This window comes from Brienomyrus brachyistius, chromosome 11, assembly GCF_023856365.1.
Source record: "Brienomyrus brachyistius isolate T26 chromosome 11, BBRACH_0.4, whole genome shotgun sequence".
NCBI lineage: Eukaryota > Metazoa > Chordata > Actinopteri > Osteoglossiformes > Mormyridae > Brienomyrus > Brienomyrus brachyistius.
In genome coordinates this window covers 14,938,028-14,958,187 of record NC_064543.1, presented here as the reverse complement: position 1 = coordinate 14,958,187, position 20,160 = coordinate 14,938,028, and the positions used below count along the sequence as shown (strand labels likewise).

The 20,160-nt window shown below is 41.2% G+C and overlaps 1 protein-coding gene across 12 annotated transcripts in view; it reads right to left on the bottom strand.

Moving 5' to 3' along the window:
* Positions 1 to 20,160, bottom strand: part of LOC125751423 (diacylglycerol kinase zeta-like) — an 89,556-nt gene that overhangs the window by 9,378 nt on the left and 60,018 nt on the right. For all 12 annotated transcript variants that reach the window (XM_049030194.1, XM_049030195.1, XM_049030196.1 and 9 more), the window contains 8 exons: positions 19,925 to 19,998; positions 18,839 to 18,950; positions 18,116 to 18,315; positions 15,235 to 15,335; positions 12,239 to 12,318; positions 11,411 to 11,471; positions 8,977 to 9,017; positions 8,556 to 8,749 (listed from right to left, as the gene is read on the bottom strand). In XM_049030194.1, the coding sequence (XP_048886151.1) occupies positions 8,556 to 8,749; positions 8,977 to 9,017; positions 11,411 to 11,471; positions 12,239 to 12,318; positions 15,235 to 15,335; positions 18,116 to 18,315; positions 18,839 to 18,950; positions 19,925 to 19,998 (863 nt within the window). The remainder of the gene's footprint in view (positions 1 to 8,555; positions 8,750 to 8,976; positions 9,018 to 11,410; positions 11,472 to 12,238; positions 12,319 to 15,234; positions 15,336 to 18,115; positions 18,316 to 18,838; positions 18,951 to 19,924; positions 19,999 to 20,160) is intronic.

Here is a 20,160-nt window from a genome sequence, read left to right as displayed (position 1 = left end):
AGTTCTTCAGGATGTCTCAGGCCAGTAATTATGTTATCTCAGGACAACAGCGAGTATTTGAACATGGTTCTGACAGCTTTCCCATAATGCACCTGGGACAGTTTGACATGAATATGATGCAAAATCCAATTAAGACAACAACCTTCGTCACCATACTCATCCTCCATTTGACAGACAGAAATTAGACACAGCATATGGCCTGGCATGTAACTGAAAGTCAGGAGACAGTAGCTTACTTATAATTAGCACGTAAGGAAAGTTATTAAAATAAGGTAATAGCGAGTCTGTATGAAGATCCGATTCAGCTGCCTCGAACTGTTTGCCTCGGAGGAAATGGCATCAAAGGAAACAGCCATCTGGTGGTGATGTTTTTCACAGAAACATTGACAATTACAGAGGAGACAGGAGCCCGCAACACTATAAATATACCGTGAGACAGCATGATATGAAACAGCTGTCTTGCCTCCATGGGGGTGTCTCTTTGGTGGTGTCTTGTCAAGGTAATGGCTACGACTTAGCTTGGGTACAAATGTTAAACAGCCTTTTTTATCATTAGCCTCTAGTTAAAAAAGCTGGCATCCGAACTGCCGGCCCCCAACGTTTGGTATAACATCGCAATTAGCAACACCATCCCAAAGTGTCTGCATTACTTGGAAGTTGTGGGCTATTAAACTATGGCCCTCTCAGAGAGATGTCGTAGCAGGGGAAACAGATGAGCCTACTGTACCGCCTTGCACATCACCCTGAAAGGCTAGATATTAAGGGCAATACTGACTTTTTAAAAATCGGGAATTGAAGATGCTTTCAAGAATGGTATTTTATTTCCTTATTGAATTCACTTAGCATGGACATGTACTAGTTATCAGCTGTTACTAGGGAGCTAGGTCCAAGAAGAGAGAGGGGTCTTCTCCCGGAAATACAGCCTTCGTTTAACTCCAAATGCATCTCATTAAGTCTTTATTCTGTAGAGAGGAGGTAAAGTTTTGCAAATGGCGAAAAAAAAAACGAGACAAGAAACAACTGGCTCTTTGGATAAAGGGCAAAAAGAGCCTAGAAGATGATATATTCTGCTAAATCAGGAGGAAATTACCTTGTATGCTAAGGCTGTTGCTACGTCATCTGCTCATGCATACTTAAGTAAACAAAAAATAGCATATAATCACATAATGGATGCTATCCATAATTAGCGACATGGTCTATAAACATTAGAAATTGTTGTTTATATAACAGAATAGAGCTCTCCGGGACTGTCTGGCATGCATTAACTTAAGCCATTGTGGTCATTTTTTCCCCATGTTTAAAAGCATTGCCAGAATGGTTTATTTTTGCTCGCCACTATGGTAAAGTGGGCCTGGCTTGTTTATCCTGTCACCGGCGACTTCTGCTGTGCACTTAGCTAGAGCCCTTAAATGTGCACCCTGCTGATAGCAAAGAGACGTCAAGATTTAGGGACAGTGGGAATACACGTAAATAAAGCAGGGATTCCGAGGGTCCAAAGGGATAACGGCTAAAATACACACGAAGAAGCTTCCTGCCACAAAATGCAATTTGCACAAAACGGGAATGGAGTCAACAGTCAGAAGTGATGGACCATCGAAGACATGTTTCAATTGATTTAATGCCAAAGTAAAGAGCATAGTTGACTTAGATATAACAGCAAAAAATGGTTAGAAAAGGCACCTGTAGATGCAGACTGGACGTTTATGGGGCAGGGAAACCAATAAAGATGGAGGGGATGTTAGACCAACACAAGGAGATCCGTAAAGTTAGAGCTAGAACTCGAAGGACAGAAAGGTCAGTCGATGTTCTGCGTATTCAGACATTCCTGTCACTCGGAAGTTGCTCTGAAACCTGCAGCCATTTGTTTTTTATCAGCATGACGAACAGCCCTCCTTCAGAATCATAAAAATAAACACAAAGCAATAAGCAGATGAGTAACCATGTTTGTAAAGATCAGAGGGTGTGTACAGTAAAAGAGTATGCCTTTAAATAAAGATAAATGATGTTACAATGGATGATGAATGAATGTTCCACATAACTAGACACAATGTATTGCTTATATAATAATCAATGGCAATCATGGCTTCTCAGGCTAATTTACAAAGACTAAGAAGTAAACGTCAAATAGGAGTATTTACTGTCAGTGGTGCTATTATACTCCAGTCAATACAGTAATATGTTATTTTGCATAATTATTTGTAGCAGCTCCACATTTCTCAGTTTGGCTCACTGAGGGTGCCGTCTCACTACACTCCTCAAATGCAGAAATGGGACATTAGCACATCCCCCAAAAATGCACATCAGAAACAGGAATGTAAATTTGGGACAGGACAGTGTTCTGTCTGCCACTCGGAGAGGACATTAGAATATTTCATCTTGTTAGCCTCTGAATGGGTGGCAGTAATACACTTCCATGAACGAAATTGTGAGCGTGATGTGAATTTTCAATGCTCCATTTGTAAAGCAGCTACCCATATAAAGAGAAAATTTTGTATTTTAATAGCGAGCTTCTCTGCTACTATTATATTTAGAAGATGGTGACAGAACCTGCAATTGGAGTTTGACAGGGTTTGATTGTAAGATTTTGTATATTATGGAAAGTTCAGTTAGACATTGAGGGTCTGTGTCAGTATTTAACTTTTAATTCTCCTACTTGCTAGTCTTGACAACTGATATAAAAGCAAATTGTTGCCACCAGTAATAATCACAAATTTCACATTACTCTCCACAAGTCATTTCTTTGTTCAGTTGACTATGATTAATGGGACTGATTATGAAAAATATACAGATATAAATTAGGTGGTTAATTTTTTCCTTTTGAAGAGCATCCACCATCGAATGTGATTTCTGAGTGATCATGCCATTTATTCATGGCCTTGTCTCCATACAGAGTTGCTAATATGTAATACATTACTTTCCTAGCATACTTTCTAAGTATCCTGAGATACTAGCGGTATTATTTACCACTGTTAGGAAAATAGTAGCTATATTGCATCAGTTGTGTTTTTAAATCACTCGCTGACACATTAGTAATGACAGAATGGAAGGGTATCCAAACTGACGATCTTTCTAAGAACATTCCAGTGTGCATAATAACCATGGATGCATTTGGGCCAAAGGTACCATGGTACCATGGCACTGGGTGGAGCTTGTAATGCCATGGTTCTCCATGGTCTCCAGAGCGATTCTCAACTGTTAAATGAGCTGCTCTTGGGAACCTCCATTCTGACAGTACAGAAGAACAAAGCTTGCTAGTGATTGGCTGGCTCGAGTGCGGATGTCCTGGTGAGAGGAAGAGACGGGGGGGGGGGGGGGGGGGGGGGAAGAGGGGTAAGGGAAAGAAGTGTGCTCCTCTGAGTGGTAAGGTTTAATAAAGAGAACCCTATTTAGTGATTAACCCATTAAAAACACTGTACTGGGGCCAACTGTGGCTTCAGTGCAGTTCCAGGATGCCTCGCAGCTAAAGCGGCCCGGATTTGTGGTCTTCTGGGAATTGCGGTCCACCATCGCCTCGGCGACGGAGCTGTCGCTGGAAATACGCTTACGTCGCATGGACCTGTGGAGCGAAAAGGATTCTGCGGGGAGGAGCAGGGGCAGAGAGAGGTGCAGGGGACAAAGGCGCGCCGCGCAGGAGGAAGGAGCATTGTGATGAGATTAGGCTGCGAGAGAGCAGGAGCACACCTCTCCGCATCACAAAACGTGCAGGGGGGGGGGCGCACAGCACCCAAAGCCATCCTGTCTGCTTCGTTACTCTCAAAAAACGGCTATGTATTATCATTTAGCAGGAGGGTCACACTGTAAATAAAGCCCTCACAAACAATGGCAGCAACTATGTCCCAAGTATTCAAAAGAAAACGCAAAAATCTACCACTGGCTACCAAACCAGCTTACTGTCCATAAGGAAAAACGGTTGATTCTGATTGGTCCTTCTACAAATCTTTTTTTTCGTTGACTTTCGTTGACCAGTGTCTTCGTAAAAAAAAAAATAAATAATAAAAAATTCTGAATATGCAGTTCTGTTTTGTAAATGTGGAGGTACCTGGCACACTAATAAACGTTATACTTGCATCAGATTTGCTGTTATTCGTCCTTAGGCTGAAGCGCAAGGCTTTCTGATGCACTCTCTTGGATACTGCAGTCTGCAGTCTTTCAGCATCACCTTCCCCTGCAGTCTCGGTCTACTCTCGCTTTCGGTGCCATTTCAGGCTTTTTGCTCCTACATAGCTCTTCCTGCCTCTCTTAAACACTAAAACGGCCTGCTTAGCAATTCAAATGAGAATAATCGCTCGACACGCATGGAAAATAACTATAATAATGATTGGTTCTGGATGAGTGATATAAGCTCTTCTGACAGAGAGAGGACTTTACCACCCCACATCTTTCTCACCAATATTGGATTAAGAAACATTCGCACTGGAAAAAAAAGAATTCAGTAATACTAAGAACTGGACATATCCTGGTAGCAATATCAGATAGCTGCAAAATTTTATGAGTAAACGCTTCCTCCGAACCTTGTAAAACTGCATTATGAATAACAGTCTACTGTCTGTGCACACTTCCAAAAATGTGTTAGTAGAGCATAATACCTTGAAGATCTCCACAAAACTCTAACAAGATGCAGTAGCTGCGACAATTCCAGCAGCTTAAAAATAATCCATTGTTACAACACAACCTTAGATCTGCCAGATCAAAACCCAGAACATATTTAAAAATGTGAAGAAAATATATTATGCCAGAGATCAGACAGTAATAGTTCTTACTGCCTCCTCTTTATTAAACACTTTAATCTAATTAATTGTTAATTGTACATAACCTTACATTAGATTCTATTTGCCTTACATAAGTCAATCCATGGACAATGGTGACAGTACAGTAATACACCCTGAAACTTAGCACATAACTACAGGCTTATCTGTGTAAAAAACAGTCCAGAAAACCACAACATAGCATCTTATTTTGGAATCCAGGCATGGCACACATGTGAGAACAGTTTAAAAAGTCCACAGTGTGGGAGAGGAGGACCTGGCGTCCGTCCATCCACAAAAAGACAACGCTCATGAAGTGTGCTGTTTCTCATTACCACCGGTAGAAATGTGTTTTCTTTTGACTAGCTAGGGCTATCCTGACATTGTGAGGTCTTCATTAAATCAGCAGCATTTTCTTGTCAAATTTTGCTGCAGCTTAAATTTTCACAGAGAGATTTTTTTTTTTTAATTTATTGAAAATTTTGTGACATGCTTATTAACGGTGACTTGGCTGCCTAGCAACCAATTTGTCTCAGAGGATGTACAGCAAGCTTCAAATGACCCTTGTGGTTCATTTTTCCACCAACTACACGGGACCTTAGGGCTGATTCTTTACAATTGCTGCCAGTGTGGATCCTGTTTCATTTAGATAGCTACAAATTTTGAGGACATATACTGCAACTTGAACTTTGAAACCCTTTGTGCTTTATTTTGTGAAGCTAGAATTTAAGCGAAGAATAAACTAGTCAGTTTCACTGTCCTGTCCACACTCATACACAGACAGCCCTGTTCAATTTCATATAGGAAAATAAATTGAAGGAGGGGTCTAGAAAATCAGCAGTTCTCCTAAAAAATGCACCAGGTACTGCCCAAATTTGCTGTTGCTTGCTAGATTCTTCCTACTTTAAAATCAGTACTACACACTGGGCTGGATTCAATAACAGAACTGACCTTTGAGTTTGCTTTGAATTCTTTATCAATTGAAGACACCATATATGGATAATTAGTGAACACCAAGGCTCTTATAGAAGGTCAAAGTCAATACATTCAGGAAACTTGAGTGATATGCAGAGGAGAGGTGAATGACTGGGAGGCATACAGATTTGTTTTGGCAGGGAGAGTGAACAGGTCCGTCTCTGAATGAGCTCCTCTCTGCAGACTTCCAGCGGGGCCTTCAGCAAGGGGCTCAATACAACAAAAGGACAGCAGGGGGGCAAATGCAAAGGGAGGATGCTGGCATGCATGAGGATGGGGGGCAGGAGAAAAAAGGCAGGGGCTAATACTTTTTCTTAACAGGAAAGAGACAGCTGGAGTGAGAGAAGACAGACCGCTGGAGACCCTGAGACCAGGTCTAACCTTCTGACTGCAGGCTGGTCCCAGTCTCACAAGAGGGGTGGGAAGGTGAAAGTAGAAAGCAGAGAAAGACACAAATCTAGTGCTGGGGGAAGGGGGGGTCCCAACAATGCAATTGGGCCTCATGCTCTTTTTTTCTCGACCTTATCACATGATCTCTAACCTCATATGACTGGAAACAGAATCCCGTTTTCCTGTGGGCTTCCAACACTACCCACAAGCTTCAGAACCCCGAGAGGCTCCACAGACAGCAGGAGTCAAAACACCGAACACACACGAACAACTGTTAATGATGCATTTTAGTAAATGCAGGAACAGTGTGTGAGAGTTTAAGCACATTTAAGAACATTTAGCACTCTGCAGTGCTGCTGGAACGCAAGGGGAGCGAGAGCAATGGGAAAATTACAAGCAGATCTGCAGGACAGGACACCGTGTTTTGTATTTTTGTACCATTATACTGATTCACTAGTTAAACTCCTCCACTCTGAATCAGTACAAAACAATCAATCACTCAGTTTACATACATTGTTTACAAAATGAAAATGAATTTCAATTATCAATTATCTGGTCTATCTGCCTACATAACTACCCTACTCTCAAAAGCTGTATCACAATCTACATTATATAATGTGTTGGATGGATTTTAGTTAGTAAAAATAACATTTAGTTCTTAAAAATATCCATGTTAATCCATTTCATTTGGCACATGTTACAAACCTGAATAAAATCCGGGTTTAATTTATGAAACATATTTAAATGCAACAGAGAAACTAATAAAATGTTCAACCAGTAAGCTATGCAGGAATTTACCTCAAAAGGTTAAACCCAGTAAAGATTACAGCGAAGGTCAATTCCTATTCTTTCAATTACCTTTTCTTTAATATTCAGCCCTCACAAGATTTAGGGGTCAAAAGCAAAGGAACAGCTCATTGACGGCATCACAATGCTACAAAAGACTACAATAGTCCTGGTCAACAGGGAAACTCTCTTCAGACTAGTTCAGAAGGAACCTCAAAGGGACAGGCAACAGATCCTGGAACTGATTATACCTAAACGTGGTCGTTAAAATGGTAGTTAATGTCCTCTGATTAGTTTTGTATGTTTTACGACTTGAAAATCTATCCACTCTGGTCACTGCTTTCCTGTGCTGCGGTGTCCTTTCATGTTAACTTTAATTACTACAATAAAGCCCAGTGCAAACCCTTAAAATCCTGTTATGCACTCTAGCCCAGACAATTGTGCTGGACGTCCACGGGCCTGTGAGTGCCAAAGTTTGGACACCGTCTCTGCACAAAGTCACAGCAAATGCCAAAGCCCAGGAAGCAAAACTTCATTATTAATTTTTTTTGAAGGACCTAAGAAAAGCACAGAATTTGCACTTGAGTCAACCTCTTGTTAAATCTTCACCCAAATGATTACCTCCCCAGTCGGAGCACCAGACGGCTGGTCTCCTCAGGTGAAAACTGAACAAGCCCAAGGTGAATAATTAAGGGGAAAACGGCAATTAGAGAAAGCTGTGGATTTAGGTGCTTTCAGTCCATTCCGGACTTTCACACCTTGCCAACTATTTCAGAACCAGCAAGCGTGCAGCATGCTATGATGGCGGAAATGTCACTTCTCTGAAAGCAGTGGCCATTAGAACACTTATTTTTATTCATTTAGCAGATGCATTTGCCCAAAGCCACGTACAAGCAAGACATATAGTACATCTTAAGCATAAAGCTGTCAAAGACCCAAACAGAAATATGTGCAACCTTGCTGAGCTTCGGACCACAGTGAGATGCGAGTTAGTATCGGAGGAAGAGCCGCACGATAACTGCCAAAACGATATTGCAAAATGTACCAGAAGCAAAAGCGATTCTGTGTTCACAGTACTTTATTTGTCTAGTTACCAAACTTCAAACAGCACTATTATCCAAAAAGTGTAATCATGTACAGCGTTTGCTGAGCATTAATGGCTAAATTCGAACTCACACACTATTTTAAACAACACATATTAATTCAAGAGCCAACTGCTTAAGAAACTGAATGTATAAATTACATAAAACTTACACTCATGCAGTCAGCAGTCTTTTGTGTTTATTAAACTGCACTTTAAGGAAAATGGTGAATAGCAACTGCAATCTATTTAAACTGGTACTGTTTGCAGAAAAAAATCAATATCATAACCCGACTGTCAAGAAATGTATTTTTTTTTTTTATTCCTCTAAGTATTCTGTATTAAGTATATTTCTGTGCCTGCCTGCAATGATTGAAGTGCAATTACGTAAAAAAAAAAAAAAACTGGTGGTTTATTGATAAAATAGTAAATGTCATGCATTTGTTCATAAACACGGTTTAAAAAAATACAAAGCACATTTTTTTCCGCATTCGAATTCCCAGACAGTGACGTTTTTGAATATGTGTAAAGAGTATTCTCTGCGAGGCTACGAAAAGAAAGGCATTACAGTCCATTACCTAGGGGCTGACGAGGAGGGTGGAGGAGAGGATGCTGGGAAGGCAAACTGCGCGCTCCCATCTGGGCATTCTCCCGAGGAATCGACCAGATGAGGCATTCCAGGAGAGGTGCCAACCGTCTCCTTCACGACCAGCTCCGGGTCCAGGATGAAGAGCTCATCTTGGGAGAGGTCTGTTACATAATTCAAGTGCTCCTACGGAATAAGAACAAGCAGGGAACTTTTGCCATTTGCACATGTACTTGACCCCTGTGACTCAGGTGATCAAATGATGGAGGGAAGAGCAGACGTTCCTCTCATCCCCTCAATCGACAATGGCAGCAACAGCTACTTAGAAACATTAAGTCAGAAGCAACTAAATTACAGACAACTCACAGACTGTAGCAGTCTGTATTTTATTTCATAACCAAATACCACCTTACCTGAGCTCGATCTATTCTGTAAAATCGATCTGCTGTTGTTGCTGCAAAGACACGATACAGAGATTTGAATGATTTATAGGCTTCTGCTCAAGGAGGAGGCTACTGTTGTGGAAAGATCGCAATTAATGTAACATGGTCTAGCGCAGTGCTTCTCAAACCAGTCCTCGAGGACTGCCAGATATTCCACATTTTTGTTATCTCCCAGTTCCCTGGGAGTTGGGAGTGAGCAAAAACGTGGATTGTCTGGGGGTCTCCGAGGACTGGTTTGAGAAACTCTGGTCTAGCTTGTAGCATTCCAGTACACAGGTCTGGTATTCCAGGAAATGGGGATACGATTTCAGTTTCTGGTCGAATCTTCTGGACTGTTTCAGATGTAGCCATGAAGTTTAAGTTAATATGAAGTTTAGTTAATACTAAATGAGGAACATGATGGGACAGGACTTCTCAATTCTGGTCCTTCAGTGCCACCAAAAGTGCATAAATCTCACCCAACCTCAGTCCTCAATTGATTTGTTGAAGTATTTATTTAGCTAATATGTCATGTAACCTTTCATTTTGGCAGAAAATTCAGGTATTAATTACAAATGTATTTTAAAACCCCGCTGGGAAATCTCAGGACACACCTGTGCCAAGACTATCTAATTTTGGCAAGTTTAATAACCCTGCAAAACAACAGAGGAAGACCAGGACCTTGTATAATGAGGCCATTGAGGAGAAAGTGTCAGTGTTAATCGAGGGTGTGACTTTACTGGAGAGTCCCCAAAGCAATGATAATGAATAATGAATGGATGAATGAATAACATCAACTGGAATACTTTGGGGATAAATGTATGATTATTTTGGTCTTGTCATGCCTGTCATACCAAAGAGGCTGTTTACAGACTGAGTGGATCCTAAGCCAGCAAACATTAACTACACAAAATCTGCAGTTGCTTCATGTTGTTAGGACTGCCATTGGATATATATTTTAGGCTAGGAAAGAATTTTTAATGTATGAAAGTAGAAGGGCAAATTTACCACAGACACATTACTGAGCAACAAAGTTGCATATCATGCTGCATATCTTCACATCTTGTAGACTTTTGTAAGTCTAGGTGCTGCATCGTTACTCTTTTCAGCCGATTAACTGATCATCTTTTCCATGGTGCCATTCAGAAGTACTGCTGTATTGTCGTTTGTTTATTATTTCTACGAAGTGTCAACGGGGTCAAGCACAGGTGAAGTGTACTCAAGGCGAAAAAAAGCCTAATTCATTAGCTTCTCTGCGGTGTGAGGCGACACAGGCTTCGGGAAACTTGAGAACTTGATAAATGACTTGACTGTCAATGCATATGAATGTAAAACTCAATTCCTTAAAAAAAAAAAATATATATATATATATATATATATATATATATATATATATATATATACCCCCCGCGACCCAATAGGATAAGCGGTTTGGAAAATGGATGGATGGATGGATATATATATATATATATATATATATATATATATATATATATATATATATATATATATATATATATATATAGCAAAAACTGGTTGGAAAAGATTTCTTTGACATTCTTAGTTCAGAAGGACCATGGATCAATTGATGCTACAAGAAAGAAGGTAGCCAGTGCAGTGGAATAAGATAAAAATAATGGTTTAAGCCTAAGAACAAGGAACTGATCTTTTCAAAGAGCTCACAAAACTGAGAGGAACCTCAGTTCACAGCTTCAGCTGAGGATGTGACAGGAATATGGTCCCATTATTGTCCCTATGCAGTGGGCCTCCTACCACTGTGTGCTCAGCAAAACTATTGAAAATAGCCTTATTCCCCAGGGTGGGAACATTCTGCTATTTCACATTTCAACAGCAAAAGCCACGCTCGAGGCTCGCTGTGAGATGGCTTCTTTAGCTGTAGCCAAATGAACCGCTGTTCTGGGATTCAATTAGAAAGTCTAAAATAATCAAAATGACCAACTGGAATGCACAGAGCAGCTTTGTGCGGCTCACAGAAAAAGAATCTGAGCAGGGAAGTCTGACAGGGATGGAGCACAATGGCAAGAGTACTATGAACATCTCCATGACAACGCCACAGAAAACACAGTTGGCAATTGTTGCCAGTATACTAACCCTACAAGCCGACTACCCACAAAAGCAAAGTATAATGATGCAGAACTTCCCTGCCTGGCTTGCACAGACTGAACCAGATCTCCATAGCTTTCGGGACAGTAGTACTAGCAGTTTTGTGTAACTTTGTAACTTGACATGCTGATCCGCATCTGCTGTGTGAATGGATAGGTTCTGGCATCAAACCAACATCTGACCTTTTTACAGTACTTTTAAATAGAGGGCAGAGTTAAAATTACAAAAAAAAATTAGGTTAAAATCAGTTAAATACCACTGTTCAAAAAGCCCGACTTTTTATTGAGGAGGGGGTACTCACAGTCTAAGAAGCACCATTTCATTGAGAGCTTCTGTGTCCTTGACTTTGTACCGGCATCCTCCTAGAAAACAAACAGAAAGGTACCCTTACCCCTGGGGTCTGTAATGTCGTCTAACCAGTTCCATATTATGCTTCTATATTGGTATAACTGTAGCTTTACAGCCTGCAGCCATAAATGTATATATAACGGGGTCATTAAACAAGGTAAGAAGAACTTCAGACTTTCAAGTGACATTTCAATAATTTAGAATTGTAAAAGTCAAAAGCTGTCCAGGATGCAGTCTGTCAAAGAATTAATTTCAAGAGTGTCAAGGCACTCTCTCTGTTCCTGCTCTCATTATCAAAAGCAAATTAATAATGACTGACGGGGAGGTTTTTTTTTTTTTAATTTCGGGGACAAGATGGAAAACAGGAATCAAATTAAATTTAAATTCCGGGCAGTGCTTAAATATTGACTCTTCTTCCAATTATTTCATCTCAGTCTTGAAACAGAGGAAGTGCAATGCTTTAGTGTATTAGTGTTTACACTTAAAAATGCACTTCCTGTGATGGTGTTGAAGGATTTTTGTACTGGTTTGCCTAACTGTCACATCGGAGCAGAATAAAAACCAGCAGGACATGAAGGTGACAGGGGCCCTGAGCGGGGACGATGTGGCAGGGCATTGAGGAACTCTGACTGCGGCCTTGGTCTTCACCAATCCCTGTCTTCATCAGACCAAGCCTTCCTTTCACATTCTCACATTCTTTGACTCATTTTTTGTGATTCCTCTACAGAATCCCTCGTCTAATCCCCCCTCACTGCCCCGCTGTATAGAACTCTCTCTTTACCTCTTGTAACCTCTCAATGTGAGAGCGACAGGTCTCCAGGTCACTGTCTCCCGGGACAACAATGATACCCATTGGGATTGCTGGCAGGGATGAACAGGAGATAGGGTGCAGTTAGGGTTTAACGTTGCTACCATACAACTCCTATACAATATAAAAGCACATTATAAATGCCTCTATTAAACAAACACTTAGCCTATTGCCTCTTTCGAAGAAAAGACACATGAGCCAAGACAATACCCAATACAAACAGTGAAACAAATCATATATAGACATACATACACACACACACACAAAATACCAAAGCACTGTGAAATAGTTAAATGTGCAAAAACAGAATAATTGAAAGATAAGGTAAAATGCATTGCAGTATAATTCTTTTCATATACAGAGAATCTGGATATTCCTTTCAGATGAATTTCTCCAGGAATGCAGATACTCCCCAAGCAGGAACACTGCAGAGAGCCATGGCCCCACCACCTCACTGTCACACTGCAGGACCAGCTGGCTGGCCACCGTACAACGCTGAACCTTTCTTGAAACCCTAACTGCAAGATTTAATTTAAAAACATACGTAAATGTTAGATGCGTTTCCTTGGCTAAAGTGAGCGAGCGTGAATACTGGCAGTGGGGCTGGAAAGCCATAACTCTCTTCCTCAGGACGTCTCTGAACTTTCCCTGCGGAGATCTGGCAGCTCGAATGCAGCGGCGCATCGTTGCCTAGCGACAGTAGAACTGATAGCCTTTAATGTAATTCAGGGCCCCTTCGCTTGCTGCTCTGCTGCTGCTCACAGTAGCTGCCTGACTATATTACCTTTCCTTCAGCATCTGGCAGGAAGCTCCATATCTAACTGACCTTTATACAGGTAGTGACAAGGTAGCTACACAAACTGTGTAGTATAACAAAGAAGTAACTTGTCTATTTATATGTGTGTGTGTGTGTGTGTATCACTATTCACTGTTCTTGATTTTTATTAGTTTTCACTAATGTTATTTGGTTTTCAGTAATCTTGGCATGGTACCACACACACACACACACACACACACACACACACACACACATACACACACAAATGTCTGTCATAATTTTTACATGGTTATCACTAATGCAATGGTGCCAATAGCCAGCATAGGTATTAGAAATTAGAAAATTGTGATATGCAGAGAACAGGATTATAGTGGATGGTGAGAAGTGAATTTGTTGTTTGACTAAGGGATCGCAGGGGGACACTCTGAATATGCAGGACGGCACCACTTTAGAGCAGACATGCCAGTCCTGTGAGTACATTTCATGCATATGAGAGGTGGTGAAAAGGAGCATTCTCAGCAAGTCCGCAAGCACTCACGTCTAATGCTGAGCTGCAGAATTTGGGTGTTTCACACACAGAGTGGTTCTATTGCTTACAGTATGCAGTAAGTAAGCACCGACTCCCTGTTTCCTGCCCATTACATCCAGACCTCGTCCAATCAAAATATGAATTCACCATTTAAGAGCTTAACCTCAGACAGCAATTATCACTGCAGTGATATGGTTAGTGCTCTGAAGTGCACGTATGAATAATACAAATGAAAGCCTTTTTGCAGTCAAACAAAATCGTGTCACCTGACAACTTAACTTCTGTTGCTTATGCAACATTGTTTGCAGCAAGCTGTATTAATTAAGTTCTTTTTGTGGGGAGGGGGGTGTTTTCTTCTTATTCATTCCAACATAGCGAGGGCAACAAGCTGTTGAAGTTCAGACTAAACAGACTACCTGACATTTGAAACGAAACAGAAACTAATGGACGTCACATGGCTTTTGAAAGAAAAATGAAAAAGAAATACAAACAAATGAATTAGCAGACAAATTGTCCAGGTAGGTTTGGTGGCACATTTGTATTTGCAAACAAACATTGTTTATGTACTGGAACTATTACCCAGCAGTGCTGGCAAAGGTACAGTGTAAGGGAGAGCTGCACTGCAGACAGGAAGGTCTGAGGCTTGGGGCATCAATTAGTGTCAGCATGGAGCTCTGTCCTCATTAGAGTTTCACATGCTTGATGTCTGGCCAGTCCTGCACACTAAGCCAGCCAGTGTAACAAGCATAGATAAGACAAGGTGCTAATCTAGCCTCTTCACACCAAGCACAGAAAATAACACGAAATGACTCCCTATGCCCAATTACTGTAATTCCATTTTTAGATGTTTAATGGGTATACCCGTTCAACAGAAATCTTGTTAGCGACACATCATCTGCATATACAGTTTTTTACGTTTTAATAGGTACCCCAGAATATAACCAAACAGGAGCGGCGCGTCTCTCACGATGATGATGTTTCGTTTTCGTTAGAAGGGCTACCGGAACTAAACTTTCCTCGGTTCTTTTGCTCCTTTATGTTCATTAATCAGGTCTGACCCTCAGAAAAGCCAACTCTTCCGAATGAATTTATTTGCATTTATTTAGCAGATGCCAAATCAAGAAAGCAGGCACCGCCAGAGCCTGCAATGAAACTGGGGTTAGGGGCCTTGTTCAAGGGCAGGGGTGTAGACTGGTATGGACAGTTGAGACATGTACCTAGCAATGTTATGGGAGTACTGTGTGTGTTTCAGGGGTGGGCTGGGGTGGGAAGGGGGGTTTGGTCTCTACACCCATGCTTTAGGGCCCAGTGGTGACATCATTATGCCAAGAATGGGATATGAACCGGCAACCTTCCAATCATGATATAACTTGTACGGCTCCTTCTGCTCGTCAACAGGGGAGCCCAGGTACTGACTCACTGACTCATTAAATGAAAGCAGTTTAAAATTAAGCAGGCAATAGACCGCAGAAGCCCATAGAGAAATAGACACACTTTGTTGAGCATAAAGCAGAATATTAACTGCCCAACATTCAGCTGGCCAACAATGACTGCACAAGTTAAAACTCCCCATTTGCTGTTCGAGTTGCAGCCATGATTCTGGGCCTGGTTGGGGTCTGTGTTCGGGCAGCCATGCGGCGCGGTGGGAACAGCAACACTTACAGGCTTCCTTCAGCTTTTCCTTGTCATAATGCAAAGCCTCGTAGTCCAGCATGCTGATGCGGCTGACGTGGATGCGTAGCTGCTCGGGGACGGGCAGCTGGCTGTTGGAACAGAGTCAAGTCAAGTTAAGTCATTTATTTATATAGCACATTTAAAAACAACAGGTGCTGACCCAAAGTACTTTCCAGTTTAAAAAGAATGAACAAATACTGCATATATAGTAAAATATATAAAAAAAAGGTACCGCTTTACATTAACTGAACCTAATACTTTTATATTGCATTCATAAAACATTCAGTACATATTCATTATGTATTCATTGAGTATTCATAAACATCATGTATGTATACCTTAACATCCTAATATCCCTTAACAGCTGTAATATACATTAATAACAAATATTATATAATAATAACAAACATTATAATTGTATAATCATGTAATGTTTGTTATTAATGTATATTAAAGCTGTTATGGGATGTTAGGATGTTAAGGTGTACTTGCACGCTGCTTATGAATGTTCTATGAATGCATTATGAATGCATTATAAAGATCCACTGAATGTAATGTAAAGCGTTACCAAATAAAACAACATGAATAACATATTTAAATATTTTATATTTTACTAACATTTATTAAATAACAGGGGACAGGATGTCGGCTGGTCAGTGAATCGCCCTGGTTATAAGGTGTCTTAAGGCAAACATGACACAGCAGGAACAAATAAACATCTCAACTAGGACCTGTGACACTATAATACAAAAATCACATCAAAAGACCACATATTTTACCCTTCTTTCATTTGGGATGGGGGGGTCACTGTAATTGTTTGGTACTGTCTTGCTCCACCTGGTAGTCATTTCCAGTGCCTGGACATGCCAGGATATTCCGTTTTTGTTTTGACAGTAATGTAGACCAGATCCCATTGTGCACATGTGTGACCTGTTGTGTTTGCGTACATTTCTTTCTTGTCCTGTGACTCCTATTCCCCCCACCCCCACCCCCCACCTAAGGGGTTCTCAGTGGAGGTTTGCCCCCCACCGCTGACTTTCATTCCCAAAAGATGGAAACACAAGCTGGGGTCCGTCAGAAATTTCCCGGCTCCTGGGGTTTGGATCACTGAGCTGCCCAGGCGTTCTGACATCATAATGCAAACTTTACCACAAAAGTAAGGGAATGAAGGACAGGAATTGATTCTGTTAGGTTTGTTCACATCTAACACACACTTTCAAAAATAAAGATCCATATATTAAAACTTTCACTACAATACTTGTATTTTCAGAGATTTCCAAGAAAAAGAAAACTAGGGGTGCTTTTCTACTGCATCTGGTACGGTACTTTTGGTATGGTTCTTTCAGTTCCTTTTCCATTGACTTCTGGTTGAGTACCAGTACCAAAAGTTCCAGGTACTAGCTGGGGTTCTTTTTTGGTACTTCGGTACTTTGGGGGGGGGGGGGGGGGGGGGGGGACTTGCAAAGTGCTCATTGTTAGTTTGCTATACAAACACAATACAACAGTACGGTGCCTGGGGCAGTGGGAAACGCCTTAGGTAGCAGTTTTCTTGAGGGGGCACAAATAATGTAGTAGTACATACCAATTTAATGTATTAATTAACCAGTAACTAAGTTACTGATTCCACGTTAATACATCATTAATCAATCATGATGGTTAATGTAAATACAGAAACTATATTCATACAGAAAAATATGCGATCAATACGGAAATGGTAAATGGATTTGCGCCTTGATCAGTCTGCATCCCAGAGATCTTGGCAGCCCACTCTTTTTCTTTATCCCTTCTTGTGTCTTGTCACTCTCCAGGCTACATATTTGGAAGAGAGGAGCATTCGCTCAATTCTACCAGCACCCCTGTAGACAACCAGTCAATGTGAAGATCACTAAAGGGCAAGAAAAAGGGAGAGGAACATGGCCGTTTAATCCATCCGATGAAAGACAGACCAATTGTTGCATTCCCTCCTACGTCCAGACTACAGAGGGCTAAAGCGGCCTAACGCCAATAGGACCTGGATCCCCTCTAAGACGCCTTGCTCCGTCAGCTGTGCCGCTAAGAAAGAAGATTGCAGGGTTTTCTAAAGCCCGCAATCAAAGAAATATATCAAAGAGAGCGTGCCACGATACATAAGACTGCTCCGGAGGAAAATGGAAAATGAACAGAAATGTGATCGTGACTTTGAGGGAGAGATAAGCTCAGATTGTACCCTCTCCACAGGGATTAGGCTGTTAGTTCTCTGTGTGTCACGGAGATCTCTGTCAGCACTTGGCGAATCCAATAAATCCTGCCCTGTCAGTCTCGCACACCTGCACAGCGTTCAGGTAATTACAGCGCGTCCTTCCCGTCAGCAAAGGTCTTCCGAGTATAAATTCTTTATATCTTAGATGTGAAACAAATAATATTGAATTTAACATTAATGTAACTTTAAAACAGTAAAGTAAAGAATAACTCGCAGTAATTTTATTCTGCTTTTCAAAGTCTTTTCTCCAATAAATTATTGGCTCACTGGATAGACTTAACATAACATCATAATTATTTACTGCAGTAATGGATAATTATGCCGTAATTGCTAGTGCATTAAAGCCCTGTCATTCTCTGTAATTTGCTTATGCCCAAATAACCTTATCATTATTTCACCTTGTTATTTAGCGAGTCATTAAAATATACATCATTAGCGATGTGTTATATATCCATATCCTTAGGTAAGGTACAGTCATGGTGTCGCACAGGAATGGTAGCATCATCCACTTAAATCGGTAAAAGAGCCAGAAGCATTAGGAGACAATGAGTGGTGACATCATCCCACATGTATGTCTAAGTGTTGACTGGGCAGTAGCGTCATCACAAAGTTTCCTAATTTAATTCATACTCATTCAGCAGGGGAATGGAGGTCCTCCTCTTGGTCTTCTGCACCATGTTGGCCTGGTTCCTCAGCGAGATGCGGATGATGGAGGGGGCCAATCTGCAGGGCTCCCCATCCACCTGCATGGGGATGGACTTGTTGGTGGTGAGAGTCACCTCTCGGCACTGGTTCAGCCGCACTCCGTGACCTCCGACCTGAAGGGTAGCCTGAAGGAATAAGGATATTTTTCAGAGAATTTTGGTCATGGGTTTGCTACCAATAGCTAGCCAGCTCGCATAAAGCATGAACAATAATGATACCAATAAATAAATAATTATATAATCATAATAAAACAAACAAACATGTACTGTCTAATATCTGTAAAGGAAATAAAATTAACTTTGTTTTTATTCTGTTTCTTACTGTTCAGATATGGTGTTGGGATTAAAATACATGAAGGGAAAGTTTTGGTTTTACTTGGAAGAGTTTTTTTTACAAAACCAAAATTTAGTCCTGCATAAGGCAGCCACTGATTAGTCATTATTTTGTACATTTTTGTTATTTATTTTCTTCCCTGCAACAGAATCATAATTCACACATTTGAACGGTTTCCACGCATATAATACAGAAACGCTCAGCAAGCATTTTTAATGCGTTAAAATCATCTTCCAGGTAAACGGTGAGAGTCAGGCTCATGCTGTGTCTGCTTATACAGCTATGAGGCCTGTGGGGGAAATGACACTCTCATACCAGGGAGGTCATGGTAAATCCGATGACTTCGATGTAGCCGTCATCATGCCTCTGTGGCTCGAAGTCACGGTGCTCACTGGGATTTCCCCAGGGCATGGTACCGGCACAATACCTATAAAAGGACAGCTGTAGTCAGCCTGGTGCAAGTGCTGGATGGTATCCTGGGGAGTCCATTAGGCTGCTATTGTGATTTATTTAGCTAGCAAAACTGCGTACACACCTCTCCTGAACACTGGCAGGCAGACACACACACACACACGCACACACACGCACACATATATATATTAACAGATTTGTAATTATAACTTTATGGGGACCCTCCAGTCATTTCTATGGGGAAAACCATAATTGCAACAATGACAAGCTGAACTCCAACCCAGTTTTGGCATTTTTAGTTTTTTTGATTGCAGTCACAGGATTTATAAAATTGAGCTTCCCCTTATGTGAAACAAAAAACAGGTCCCCACTAAGATAAAATTTAGTCCCCACAATATAATACTTGGTCCCCATAACGTAATATATACAGAAGCGTCCACCACCCCAAAACACACACACATACATGCATGCACAAACACACACACACACACACACACACACACACACACACACACACACACACATGCTCAGAACTAATTATGACACGTCTAAAATGTTTCTTGTTTTTAATTTTATAACAGAGGGGTATAGGCTAGAACTGATTTAAGATGAGCGAGGCAGAAAAGCCTTATCTAAGAATAGGACAGTGCAACACTATTCATGAAAATGTCCATTTAAATTCTGCGCACAAACTACTATATGACCAAAAAAACCTAGAATCTATGGGGGTTTGCAGGGTGACTATGATAAATTTGCGCAATAAAAATACAGGTGAATTTTGATTAACAGGCACTTCTCAGAATGTGGAATAACGCCTCGCTGGAGTTGTTGGTAACTCACTTGTCACCAGAACAGCGATGCACTCTGTTCGGTGACTATGGGGAGATGTAGTTACGGGTGTCTTATGCAGAAAGTGCTCTGGTGTCACATGCAGTCCTGCTGAATGACACACAGCCGAGGAGAATGAGGCAAGGGAGCCGGGCAGCTTACCGGGGAATGTTGAGGAAAACAAGGCACTGAAGTTTCAGCTCCTGTACTTTGGAAGTGAGATCTGTGCCATCACACTGGTAAAGACAGAAACGAAGGACAGTGAGGTGCATTCTGCAGTACACCAGGTCCTCAGAAAGAGCACGGCCTCAGTAAGCGCAGGATCCGGCAGACTGCGAGGTGGATTCTACACTCCTGTGCAGAAGGGGCAATGAACATTAGGCGGCTAACCAGTGCCT